This window comes from Chionomys nivalis, chromosome 17, assembly GCF_950005125.1.
Source record: "Chionomys nivalis chromosome 17, mChiNiv1.1, whole genome shotgun sequence".
Lineage (NCBI taxonomy): Eukaryota > Metazoa > Chordata > Mammalia > Rodentia > Cricetidae > Chionomys > Chionomys nivalis.
The window spans coordinates 56,905,683-56,918,344 of record NC_080102.1 but is presented as its reverse complement, the minus strand read 5'-3'; the positions used below and the strand labels follow the sequence as shown (position 1 = coordinate 56,918,344).

General features: G+C 47.8%; 1 protein-coding gene across 2 annotated transcripts in view; it reads left to right on the top strand.

Annotated features, from left to right (window-relative positions):
* Lima1 (LIM domain and actin binding 1) overlaps positions 1 to 12,662 on the top strand; it is a 112,392-nt gene that overhangs the window by 50,073 nt on the left and 49,657 nt on the right. For both annotated transcript variants that reach the window (XM_057792255.1, XM_057792257.1), the window contains one exon: positions 1,700 to 1,745. In XM_057792255.1, coding sequence (XP_057648238.1) covers positions 1,700 to 1,745 — 46 coding nt within the window. The remainder of the gene's footprint in view (positions 1 to 1,699; positions 1,746 to 12,662) is intronic.

Genomic DNA, 12,662 nt, shown 5'->3' with positions numbered 1-12,662 from the left:
TTATCTGGTTTTCCTGAGACCATGTGTGGAAATATCTGTCCTTCCCCTTTGAATAGCTGTGCCATGCTTGCCAGAAATCATTTGACCATGTATGTGAGATCCCTGTGCCTCTGAGTCCAGAGAGTAAAGGTGTGTATCACCACTCCCTGACCTCTAGTGGCTTAGCTCTGCATTCTGATCTTCTGGCAAGCTTAATATGTTAAAACACAAACAAAATATCACTACAGTAGGGTCTGGCATGCCAGTGCCACAGATGTCCAGGTGCAGTGGTGCTTGTTGGTGCTTGTTGGTGCTTGTGGGGGTGGAGGCAGGTCACAAGTTCAAGGCCAGATTAGACTGACCACGCCTTTAAAAATAGAGGAAAAAGAAAGGAAAGGAGGAAGGCAGGGCCAGGGAGGGGGTTAATGAGTAAGAGCTCTTGCTGCATGAGGACCTCATGGGATCCCCAGCACCCACATAAAAGGCTGAGCCTGTCAGGTGGGTACAGTGGCTCATTCAGACAGCATAGACTAGTGAATCTCTGTGAGTTTGAGGCCAGCCTGGTCTCAAAGAGTTCTGGGCCAGCCAGGGCTACACAGAGAGACCCTGTTTCAAAAAACCAAAGCAAACAGAAAAGCCAGTCATGACCCAATATACCTGTACCCAGAACTGAGGAGATGGGTTGAGTTCAGTGAGAGAGCTTTTCCAAGGAAGGAAGGCAGAGATAACAGACACCTGTGTCCTTTTCTTTCCTCTGAGCATCTCTACACACATGTACACAGCACCCCTCCCCCTCTCTGTCTCTGTATGTGCTCTCATAGGCATATGCACCACTGCACACATACACACACCCGCCATCTCTGTCTGTCTGTCTGTCTGTCTGTCTCTCTGTCTCTCTCTCTCTCTCTCTCTCTCTCTCTCCACATGCTCTCATAGGCATGTGCACCTCTGCACACATACATTCACACACCCGCCATCTCTCTCTCTCTGTCTGTCTCTGTCTCTCTCTCTCTCTCCACATGCTCTCATAGGCATGTGCACCTCTGCACACATACATTCACACACCCACCATCTCTCTCTGTCTCTGTCTGTCTGTCTGTCTCTCTCCACATGCTCTCATAGGTATGTGCACCTCTACACACATAGCATTCACACACATACCTGCCGTGTCTCTCTCTTTTTCTGTGTGTGTGTGTGTGTGTGTGTGTGTCTTTCTCTCAAATGAATCAAACACAAATAACCCCATGCCATCTAGTTTGTATACATGATCTGGAGTGACTATACCTTCAACCTTCATATCAATACCTTAGCTTGGGCTGAATTCAGGTTCAAGCATTGCCTGTAGTTAGGCTACCTCACAGATGTCTGCTCACAGCAGCTAAGGTTCAGGGCTGTTACTTGAATGGAGGCCTGCGCATCTTAGAATTCATGGAGTGTTGTTTTTTGTTGACTAATTCCACAAGTTCTTGTTTTGTTTTGAGACAAGGTCTCATGTAGCCCAGGCTGACCTCAGACTCACAAGTAGTTGAGGATAACCTCGAACACCCGATCCTCCAGTTTCTATTCAGTTTACAAAGTACTGCAGGTGGAACACTATTTGGGGGTACTATGTTGAGTGAGCATCCGCCAGCTGAGCTCCATCTGCAGTCTCCTGCCCTGTGCAGCTGGTTCTCGCATTTGACCGCATCCTCATGCATCCTTGTTTCTCCCTTCTCTGAAGGTACCAGAAAGCAGCTGAAGAGGCAAACACGGAAAAGAAGAGGAATGTAAGTACTCAGTGGCCTCAGGACAGGTGAAACGTGAGCAATCTGTGTGGCCCGTCCTCCTGGCCCTCTGTGGAGCGTGGGCTCCGTATCAGCTGAGCTGGACCTTTGTGCCAGCTGGTCTGACGTGTGAGCTCTCGCACCTCGCCGAGGGGCAGGAAATCCTATTTTCAGCTCTTTTCCTTTTGAACCCCTTTCTCCTTTCCTGTGCTGATAAAGGCTAGAAGGCTAAATGCTTTCCTGAGGTTAATGAAATGACCGCCCGTCAGCTCAGGTCTCCTGGGCCACCCACCTTTCTCCAAATGACCAGTGTGCATTTAAAAGGAAGCCTGGCAGCCGTGCTCCTCCCTGGGTTCCTTCTGGAAGCTCCTAGACTGTGCACAGCCGCGGGGTCCTTTCCAGTCCATTCTCTCCTCTCCCTGGTCTAACCTCCTACTGGGCCAGGTCATTTTCCCTGTTTTACGGCGGAAGATGCTCTCACTGTGCTCCCAGCCGATCTTGAGCCCACAAGCTAGAGAAAGCCCTGGCTTTAGCTTCTGAAGGATTCAGCGTCATAAGGAGCATAGCCTGTGTGGCTGCATGACATTTCCCTGTCGGTTTGCTCTCTAGGGGAGTGGTATTAACTAGGTCTTGTTTAATTTTCCTGTGATTTGAAAATCGAGTTCCCAGGTACATTAACAGAGAAAAGCATTTGGTCCTGGTGATTCATGCCAGTAATCCTAGCACTCAGAAGCTGAAGCAGGTTTGAGACCTACCTGAGAGACATGATGTATTCTAGACCAGCCTTGCCTGCAATGTAAAACCCTGTCAAAAAAGCAAAAACAAAGGAAAAGAAAAAACCACCATTGTCCAACAGCTGCTGGCTGTCCTCACCTCTCTCTCCTGTCTTTTTCCCACTTCTTCCGTTTTCTCTTTTACTTGGTTAGTTAACAAGTTTTTGTAGGGCACCTACTGTGTGCTAATGGACCCTGCTGTGTCTGAAAGCTCTGTTTCAGATGCTGTCAGCATGGACCACGTATTCTAGGGAATTTTCATTCTAGTGGAGGAAATAATGACAAAGTCAGGCAGCGGCTGTTGGTTGAGACCAGGGTAAAGATCCAAAGGTAGCTTAGGTGTGGCTCTCTCATCTGACTTCTAAGTAACCCGTGTCTGAGGTCCTAAGCCAAGGAGAGGAAAGATTTCGACAGAAGGAACAGTATACACAAAGGTTCCGAGAAAGTGCACTGCTGTTGTATTTGAGGACTAGAGAGAGTTCTGCAGAGTCCTGGGGAAGATTTGGGCTTTCTCTTTGAAGAGAAAGGGCTTTGGAGAAATCTACCAAGGGTAGAAGTGACCCAGATTAAACTGTTGAGGAGCAAAGCAGAGCATAGGGAGCGAGTAAGGAACAGTCTGGGCCTGGAGGTGGAGCCGGTTGTAGGGTCTCACCTAGCATTCTGGGGCCCTGGGCCTGGAGGTGGAACCGGTTGTAGGGTACTCACCTAGCATTCTGGGGCCTTGGGCCTGGAGGTGGAGCCAGTTGTAGGGTCTCACCTAGCATTCTAGGGCCCTGGGCCTGGAGGTGGAGCCGGTTGTAGGGTCTCACCTAGCATTCTGGGGCCCTGGGCCTGGAGGTGGAGCCAGTTGTAAGGTCTCACCTAGCATTCTGGGGCCCTGGGCTTGGAGGTGGAGCCGGTTGTAGGTACTCACCTAGCATTCTGGGGCCCTGGGCCTGGAGGTGGAGCTGGTTGTAAGGTCTCACCTAGGATTCCGGGGCCCTGGGCCTGGAGGTGGAGCTGGCTGTAGGGTCTCACCTAGCATTCTGGGGCCCTGGGCCTGGAGGTGGAGCTGGCTGTAGGGTCTCACCTAGCATTCCAGGGCCCAGGGTTCAATCCCCAGCGCAGAATAAACAAGGCATAGACATGCCCCAGTGCAGTCCAACACTGAGGAGGTGGAAGCAAGAGGATCAGAAATTCAAGATTATTCTCAGCTACATAGTGAGTTCAAGGCCAACCTGGGCTACAGGAGACCCTGTCTCAGAAGAAGGAAGAAAGGAAAGCAGGGAGGAAAGAAAGGAATTAATTACTCAATTAAGGTGAGTGTGGTAGAACTAACATCGCAGCACTGTTAGGATGAGGACAGCTTGAGCTACATTGTGAGTTCAAGGTCAGCCTGGGCTATGTATTGAGACTGTCTCAGAAAAAAGAAACAATTGTAATAATTTAGAAAAGGATGATAATGAATTGGACTATGAGAGTGATATTTTGATGAGAAACCCAAATACCATTAAATTAAAATGCTATTAATTGAGATCAAATCAGCTTTGACCCTGTTTCATAAATGGCTGGTCTGTCTGTTTTTTTCCATGTCTTAATATAGAGTTTCATGTGGCCCAGATTAGCTTTGAACTCATAGCCAAGGTTAGCCCTGAACTCCTGCTGGAATTATAGACATTCACCCCCATACCTGTTCTCAGGGACTTTCTTAAGATACATAAATGGAGTCGTGGGCTAGAGAGATAGCTTAGTAGTTAAGATCCCTTCCAGAGGACCCAGGTTCAATTCTGATCACCCATGTGTCTTAAACTGTCTGTAACTCCAGTTCCAGGGAATCCAGTGCTCTGGCCTCTGTGGGTGCTGTATGCACATGGTATACAGATACACACACAGGCAAACCCCACACATAATGGAATGGGTGAGAGGTGATGCAAGCCTGTAATCATAGCTGTTGGCCGGCTGATGTAGGAGGATTGCCAAGGGTTCAAGGCCAGCCTGGGTACTTAGCAAGTGTCAGAGTAGCTAGGTCTACATAGCAAGATGCTATCCAAAAGAAAAAAGGAGGGGGACATAGAAGTGAAAATGGCAAGTAGGAACTTGCCTCTCCAGTGTGATGTTGCAATAAATCTAGGCTGGAGATAAAATGGCTTGGGTCAAAGTCTCTGGCACTTGGATGAGCCACAGGGGATAACCTAGAGGGTGAGTGTAGAGAGATAGGAAGTTGATGACTGATATGGGAGGGTCTTTTGTTTTGTGTTGATTTCATTGGTTAATAAAGAAACTGCCTTGGCCATTTGATAGGCTAGCCCTTAGGTGGGTGGAGTAGACAGAACAGAATGCTGGGAGGAAGAGGGAAGTGAGGCAATCGCCATGCCTCTCCTCTCTGGTCAGACGCCATGGAGCCAGCCACCAGGTCAGACATGCTGAATCTTTCCCGGTAAGCCACTACTTCGTGGCGCTACACAGATTATTAGAAATGGGTTAAGCAAGATGTGAGAATTGGCCAATAAGAGGCTGAAACTAATGGGCCAGGCAGTGTTTGTTTGTTTGTTTGTTTTGTTTTTCGAGACAGGGTTTCTCTGTAACTTTGGCACCTGACCTGGAACTCCCTTTGTAGACCAGGCTGGCCTCAAACTCACAGAGATCCGCCTGCCTCTGCCTCCCGAGTGCTGGGATTAAAGGCATAGCCACCACTGCCCGGCCCAGGCAGTGTTTAAAAGAATACAATTTGTGTGTTGTTATTTCTGGGGTTAAGCTAGCTGTGTGGGAGCCGGACAAATGAAAAGCAGGCCTGCTCACCTCATTACTACAGATGACTGAGCTCAGGAGCACTGTGGGACTGTGGGGTCTCACACCTCTCTCTCTCTCTCTCTCTCTCTCTCTCTCTCTCTCTCTCTCTCTCTCTCGTTTTGTTTTGTTTTTTGCTTTATGGACCTTGAAGTTGAACTCGGGCCTTGTGCATGCTAGGCAAGAACTCCACCTCTAAGCTGTACCCCCAAAATAGAGCCATCCTGTTTAAAGACTGAAGAACTGAGGAGGAGCTGGCCGAGGAGGCAGAGAGGGGCGGGATGAAAGAGCAGCGGAAGCAGAGTGACAGCAGAAGTCAAGAGAAGAAAGTGATTTTTTTTTTGTCTTCCTGTGTCAGCATCCCCAGTGCTGACCAGGGGACGCGTCGCCTGGGCTTAAAGAGGGCGGCTCTGGGAAGAGAGACAGAGTCAGACATAGATGAGTTGAGAACGGATCATCGTGTTGGCAACAGGAAAGCCAGTGGTCACCTTGCATCCCTTAGAAGAGACTGGACACATTCAGACTAGTATAGCCGCAGACTTGATGCTGTTCAGAAGTGGGGAGAGCAAGGACTAGGCTCAAAACAGAGCTAGGCCCTGTGGAGGCTTGTGCCTAGGCGGAGGCGAGAGGAGTGCCGTGAGTTTGAAACCAGCTAAAGAGAGAGGGGTCTAGAGAGATGGCTCAGTGGCTAAGAGCACCAGCTGCTCTTGCGGAGGACCCACCTTCCAGCACCCACATGGCAGTTCACAACCCCCTGTAATTTCAGCTAAGGGGGGTCCGGTTGCACTCTTCTGGCCTCTGTGGGTACTCATACACATGTACATACACACTGACTCACACAAAGACACATAATGTATGTAAGGGGGTTGGGGAGGAGGGAGAGAAGGAAAGTGTTCTGATACAGGCATGAAATCCCAACACTTGGGAGGCAGAATCAGGAGGACTGGGCATCTAGCAAGTTCAAGGCCACTCATGCTGGGCTGCTGGAGACCCTGTCTCAACAAACAGAAAAGGATGGCAAAGGCAAGGGGTCCACCTTAGCTTGTTTGGCAGTTGAGGTCAGTGAATGGGAAGGGTCTTTAAAGAAGGAGATGTACTAACATGTGAGCCGATGGTTAGCCTCCCTGACGGTCAGGGAAGCAATGAGGTGTGCACTGTGCTGTAATCAGCAAATACATTCGAAAAGTATAGATGTCCATCGGTGGGGAGCAGGGAAGCATGGTACAGCTATACGATGTAATATTCTATGTAGTTAAGATTCTATGTATGTGGCATATACATGTCACATGCCTGTAATCTCAGCAGTCAGGCAGGAGCAGGAAGAGGTTTAGGCTGTGTCTAAAGATCTATCTTTAAAAAAAAGAAAGAAAGAAAGAAAAAGAAAGAAAGAAAGATGACTGAAATGTGAGGAAATGGAAATTGTCACTGCACCTGTTCTTTGAGGGCCCTTCACTATGCAATGCAAGAGATAGCACTCAAAATAGCAATAAATAAAAGCGACCTTTCCTGTATTATTTTGAATTGTGTGTGTGTGTGTGTGTGTGTGTGTGTGGTTTTTTGAGACAGGGTTTCTCTGTAACAGTCCTGGCTGTCCTGGCATCTGTTTTATAGACCAGGCTGACCGTGAACTCACAAAGATCCACCTGTCCCTGCCTTCCAAGTGCTGGGATTAAAGGCATGTGCCACCATCGCCCAACTGAAATTGTTTTTGAATTAGAGTAAATTATACCTTTATCTAAGTGACTGTGGTAGTGTATACCTATAGTCCCAATACTTAGGAGGCTGTGGCAGGAGGAGCACGGGTTGGAGACAGTCTATATAGTGAGACATTGTCTCAAAGCATCTGGCTGGAAAGATGGATGAGCAGTCAAGAGCATGTATTGCTCCTGTAGAGGACCAGGTTGTATCCCAGCACCACACTGGGCAGGTCACAATGAACCTCTAACTTCAGATCCAAGGCCTCTGGTTTGAGGGCACCAGCACTCACATGCACATACCTCTACACAGCCACACACATACATAACTGAAAATAATAACTAGTATCACATGCACACACCCTTTATCAAACCTCTAACTGAATGTCCTACAGAGCTCTGGAAACATTTCGCAAAGCCAGGGACTGGTCAGATAGCTCAGCAGTTAAGAACCATTATGGCTGCTCTTCCAGAGTACCTGGTTCGATTCCCAGCACCTACACAGCAGCTTAACACTGCCTGTGACTGCAGCTGCAGGGGTTAGACATCTTCACACAGACATACACACAGACAAAACACTAATGCACATAAATTAAAAGCAGTTTCTCAAAGCTGTGGAGTGCTGTAAAGTAGGCTGAGCCTTATTCATATTTTTCCTGTTTTCCACTAACGACAGAGCTGCTTTTCCCTTCTCAGGGCAGAGGGAAACGGGAAGTAACTGACCTTGGTTAGCGAGTACCCACCCTTTACCATGAAAAGGAGCCAGTGTGTTTCCCTGGTAACCATGGTGGGATTGGCTGCATGATAGCCTGCATTACCAAAAATGTGCTATTTCTCTGCCCAAACCATGGGAGCGCAAAGTAGTAACCCCACCGCACTGACATTCTCAGGTCGTCCTCAACCTTGCTGAGATTCGTGCTGTGTGGGCATCCAGCCATGTACCCAGATTCTAGCTCCTGCTTTTCTGAAACCTATCAGCCTAGCGACCCCCACTCCCCAAGGCCTGTGTGTGCAGTTTCACTGCTGTACCCAAACATCTTCCCACCTTTTTTTCCCCTTTGACATGGGTTAGGTTTCCAACCTGGGACAGATGGCACTGAGGTACCTATAGACATCAAAGCAGACACTGCCTGTCAGTCTCTCTGCGTTGCCAGTGCCTTCCACACCCTACCTCTCCAGCCAGGGTCTGCACTGGGTCTTCCTTCCCCTAGCTTCCCTGATTCCTGTGTAACCCAGCCATTTTGGCTCCACCTGTCTCTTGGCCTCCACTCTTGGTTCCTGGCTCTCCCTTCTCCCCTTCTTCCACGTGGCCAGGTTCAGTTTGCCGGTCTTGTTCAGTCTGGACTCCTCCACGTCCCTCCATGTCTGCCGTGTTCTCCCTTTGTCATTCCGCATGGAGATTTACTGTATAGTCCTGGCTGGCTTTGTTTTATATTGTTTTCAGACAGGGTCTTGCTTGCTACATAGCCCGACCTCTCAGTGTTGCTTTTGCTTCAACCTTCCGGTTGCTGGACTCACTGGCATGGACTCACTGGCATGCACCCACTGCGCCTGGTTCCTCATCTTGTATCATTCGCTTATATTATTATTATTAGTAATAGTATTTAGATATGATCTTCCCTATATAGATCCCCGGATTCACAGACTCATAGCTCTCCTCCTTGACCTCCCAAATCCTGGGATTACACACCTTAACCACCATGTCCAGCTTCATCCTGCTTTTGTGTTTGCTGTTTGTTTTTGAAACCATGTTTCATGTAGCCAAGGCTGGCTCAGGCTCCCTATGTATTTGAAGATGTTCTCAAACTCTCTCAATCTTCCTGCCTCAGCCTCAGCCTCCGCCAAGTGCTGGTGTTACAGGTGTGAGCCACTACACTCAACCTTCTGTCTTTTAAAATGATCTCCCTGGGCTGGAGAGATGGCTCAGTGGTTAAAAGCACCGCCTGCTCTTCCAAAGGTCCTGAGTTCAATTCCCAGCAACCACATGGTGGCTCACAACCATCTGCAATGAGATCTGGTGCCCTCTTCTGGCCTGCAGACAGAGTACTGAGAATACTGTATACATAATAAATAAATAAATCTTTAAAAAATAAAATAAAATCATCAAGAAAGAAAGGAGAGTTAATCACCAAAGGGTCTGCGTCTGCTCATCACAGTCAGATGGTCACGCAGGAGGGACCCTATGTCATGCGTTTGTGTGATCTGGACTTGAGCAGCAGCTATTATCGTCTGCAGCTTGCTGAGTGGATCTGGTGAAGGGCCTGAGTGGACTGGATCTGGTGGATCCGGTGCAGGGCGCTGAGTGGATCCAGTGCAGGGCGCTGAGAGGATCTGGTGAAGGGCCCTGAGTGGACTGGATCTGGTGGATCCGGTGCAGGGCACTGAGAGGATCTAGTAGAGGGCACTGTATGGATCTGGTGCAGGGCGCTGAGTGGATCCGGTGCAGGGCGCTGAGAGGATCTGGTGAAGGGCCCTGAGTGGACTGGATCTGGTGGATCCGGTGCAGGGCGCTGAGTGGAGAAAGGAGGCTGTGGAAGTGTAGCAACCATTATGGCTCTTGAACACAGGACCCTTTGTGACCCTCTGGTGCCTTAGGAAGAGCTAAAAGCTTGATAGGAATGGCAGCAGCTAGCACTTCCCCCTCATCTGGGCCACTTCCCTGCCCAGAAAGTGAGCAGAAAGACCACTACCATCGTCCAGGCTCGGGATTCCAGGACACGTGATTGATCACAAGCACGGAGAGCCACAAGAATTTTTGTTTATGATTACTGTGTGTTTCCGTGTGTGTCCTGGGATTGACCAGGGCCTCACACATGCTGGGAAAGCACACTGTTCCACTTAGCTATATCCCCAGTCCTTTTATCCCTTTTTAGTTTGAGACAGGGTCTTGCCAAGTTACCTAGGCTAGTCTTGAAGTCACTCTGTAGCCCAAGGAGGCCTTTAACTTGTAACCATCTTGTTTCGGCCTCCCGAGATGCCAGGATTACAGGCCTGTGTCACCAGGCGTGGCAGTACTTATTTAATAATATTGTCGCCTCTTACCAAAGGCTACTGATGTCAAATGCTATTAACAGACACTAACAAGGGCTCGTGTATTCTCTACAGTAACCCTTTATAATAATATATAGCAACTGGAAAACTTGTCCAAAGTCTCATGGCTGAATGCAGGTAGATAATGCAGATAACACATGCCCATTGTAAAGAACGCTAAGAAAAAGCCAGGTGTGGTGGGCAGCTTTAACCCCATCATTCGGAAGGCAGAGGCAAGTGGATCTTTGTGAGTTCAAGGCCAGCTTGGTCTAAAGAGTGAGTTCCAGAACAACTAAGGCTACATAGAGAAACCCTGTCTCAGTAAACAAAATGAAACAAAAATACAGAGAAAGAGAAAATGTGGGTGATGTGATCTCCATGAACAATTATCCGAGGATAAACTCTCACCTCTCAGGTCTTTCCTTTTTTGTTTTAGAGATCACTTCTGTTGTGTAACTCCCTTCTCTTCCTCATCTTAGCCTCCAGCCCTAAGGATGTGGCTGGAATATTGCCATGGCCTGGGCCACACTCCCGGGAAGATTTAAGGGTGTGGGATATTTAATGATGTCACACCATAGTGCCTTGTGCATCCCCTTTTGTCTCTGAGACTGCCTCAACACTCTTGAAGTTGCACCTTTAAGAGCCCAATTTCTTTTATGCGATTTGGGGTGGTGGTGTAAGTTTGCGTGTACACATGTATGTTTGTTTATATGTGAGCACACACGTGTACCTGCGTCGGCGATGAGAGCCACCTTAGGTGCTGCTGTGGAGGCATCCCCTACCTAGTTTTTTTTTTTTTTTAAATATATTTTTTTTAAGATTTATTTATTTATTAAGTATACAGTGGTCTGCCTGCATATGTCCCTGCAGGCCAGAAGAGGGCAGCATATTTCATTACAGATGGTTGTGAGCCACCATGTGGTTGCTGGGAATTGAACTCAAGACCTTTGGAAGTGAAGCCAGTTCTCTTAACCTCTGAGCCATCTCTCCAACCCCCCCCTACCTAGTTTTTTGAGGTAGGGTCTCTCTCCCTGGCCTGGTGTTCACCAGTTAAGCCAGCCTAGCTGTCCAGCAAGCCCCAGAGACCTGTCTCTGCCTCTCTGGCACTGGGTTCACAAGTGTGCATCAATATGCTTGACTTTTCTTTTGTTTTGTTTTGGAGTTTGTTTGAGATACAGTCTCACATGCTGGCTAAAAACTTACTGTAATCTCCCTGCCTCGGTCTTCAGAGTTCTGGGATTGCCAGTCCTTTACTTCCTTGTCTAGCAGGAGCACTTTTTTTGTTTAATAAAGTTTACTTTTGAAAAAACTTGCCAATAAAAAATAACACACATGCCGGGCGGTGGTGGTGCACGCCTTTAATCCTAGCACTCGGGAGGCAGAGGCAGGTGGATCTCTGTGAGTTCGAGGTCAGCCTGGACTACAAGAGCTAGTTCCAGGACAGGCACCAAAGCTATGGAGAAACCCTGTCTCGAAAAATTAAAAAAAAAAAAAAACACACACACACACTGATATTAACGAGACCCAAAGTCTGTACATTTCAATAAAATTCTATATAGATTGAATAACTATTCTGAAGCTGTGGAACTTCACTTTGGATTTTACACTCTATCAAATATATTTTTATGTACTTATCACCAAAAAAAATCATGATAGAGTTGGAACTAGAAGAACAATTAGCTTTATATTAGTAGTAAGTATGGGGGTACCTGAGTGCAGGTAATGGACACAAGTTATGAAAGAGAAGATAAAGAGGCACTCTGGGTTTGTTGGTTTGTTTGTCTTATTTCTATTTATTTATTGGTTTTTCTAGATAGGGTTTCTCTGTAACAGCCCTGGCTGTCCTGGAACTTGCTCTGTAGACTAGGCTGGCCTCGAACTCACAGAGATTCACCTGCCTCTGCCTCTGAGTGCTAGGATTAAAGGCATGCACCACCACCAGGTAAGAAGCACTTTGAAGTAAAACATCATGCTGCCTCTCCCTGAAGATGCTCCCACGGAGATGTTGTCCCTCCAGCCCTGTTTGGACACTGCTATTATTCTGCTTCCCAAATGCCTTTCTGCCTGTTTATCGTAAAGAGAAATGAGGGTTTTCACAGAGCTAATGGAAGCATCAATTCTCTGTGAAAGTTGTTGTGATGTGAAGGTGACATAGAGATTAGTTTTGTTCTCACATTTGTTAAATTATAAATGTGTGTTTGTTATAAAAGAAGAGTACTAATGCCATAAATCCTTCTCTGGGAGATAGCAGAGTGCTTGCCTTGCAGATTGGGGGATCTGAATTTGACCCCAGAACCCGTGTTTTAAAAAACAACTGGGTATGGTATGGTAGCAATCACGTGATCTCAACTCTGGGGAGGTGGAGACAGGAGAGGGATTCCCGGGACACTGAGGAATGACGCTTTTGACTCACACAAGAACAGACACATGTGTGCACACACAAACATGCATGCACGTAAGTCAATAACCGTGCAGGGTATTCCACCATAGGGAATGGGCTACAAAAGGCCAGCTGATGCATCTGGGGTGAGTCCTGGTCCCATTGCCAGGGCACCCCAGTTATGTATGTGACCAAGTCACATAAATGTCACCCACATTCACAGGGCCTAGTCTGGTCCCACGCAGGCTCCCCAGCTGTCAGTCAGGAGTCCCTGAGC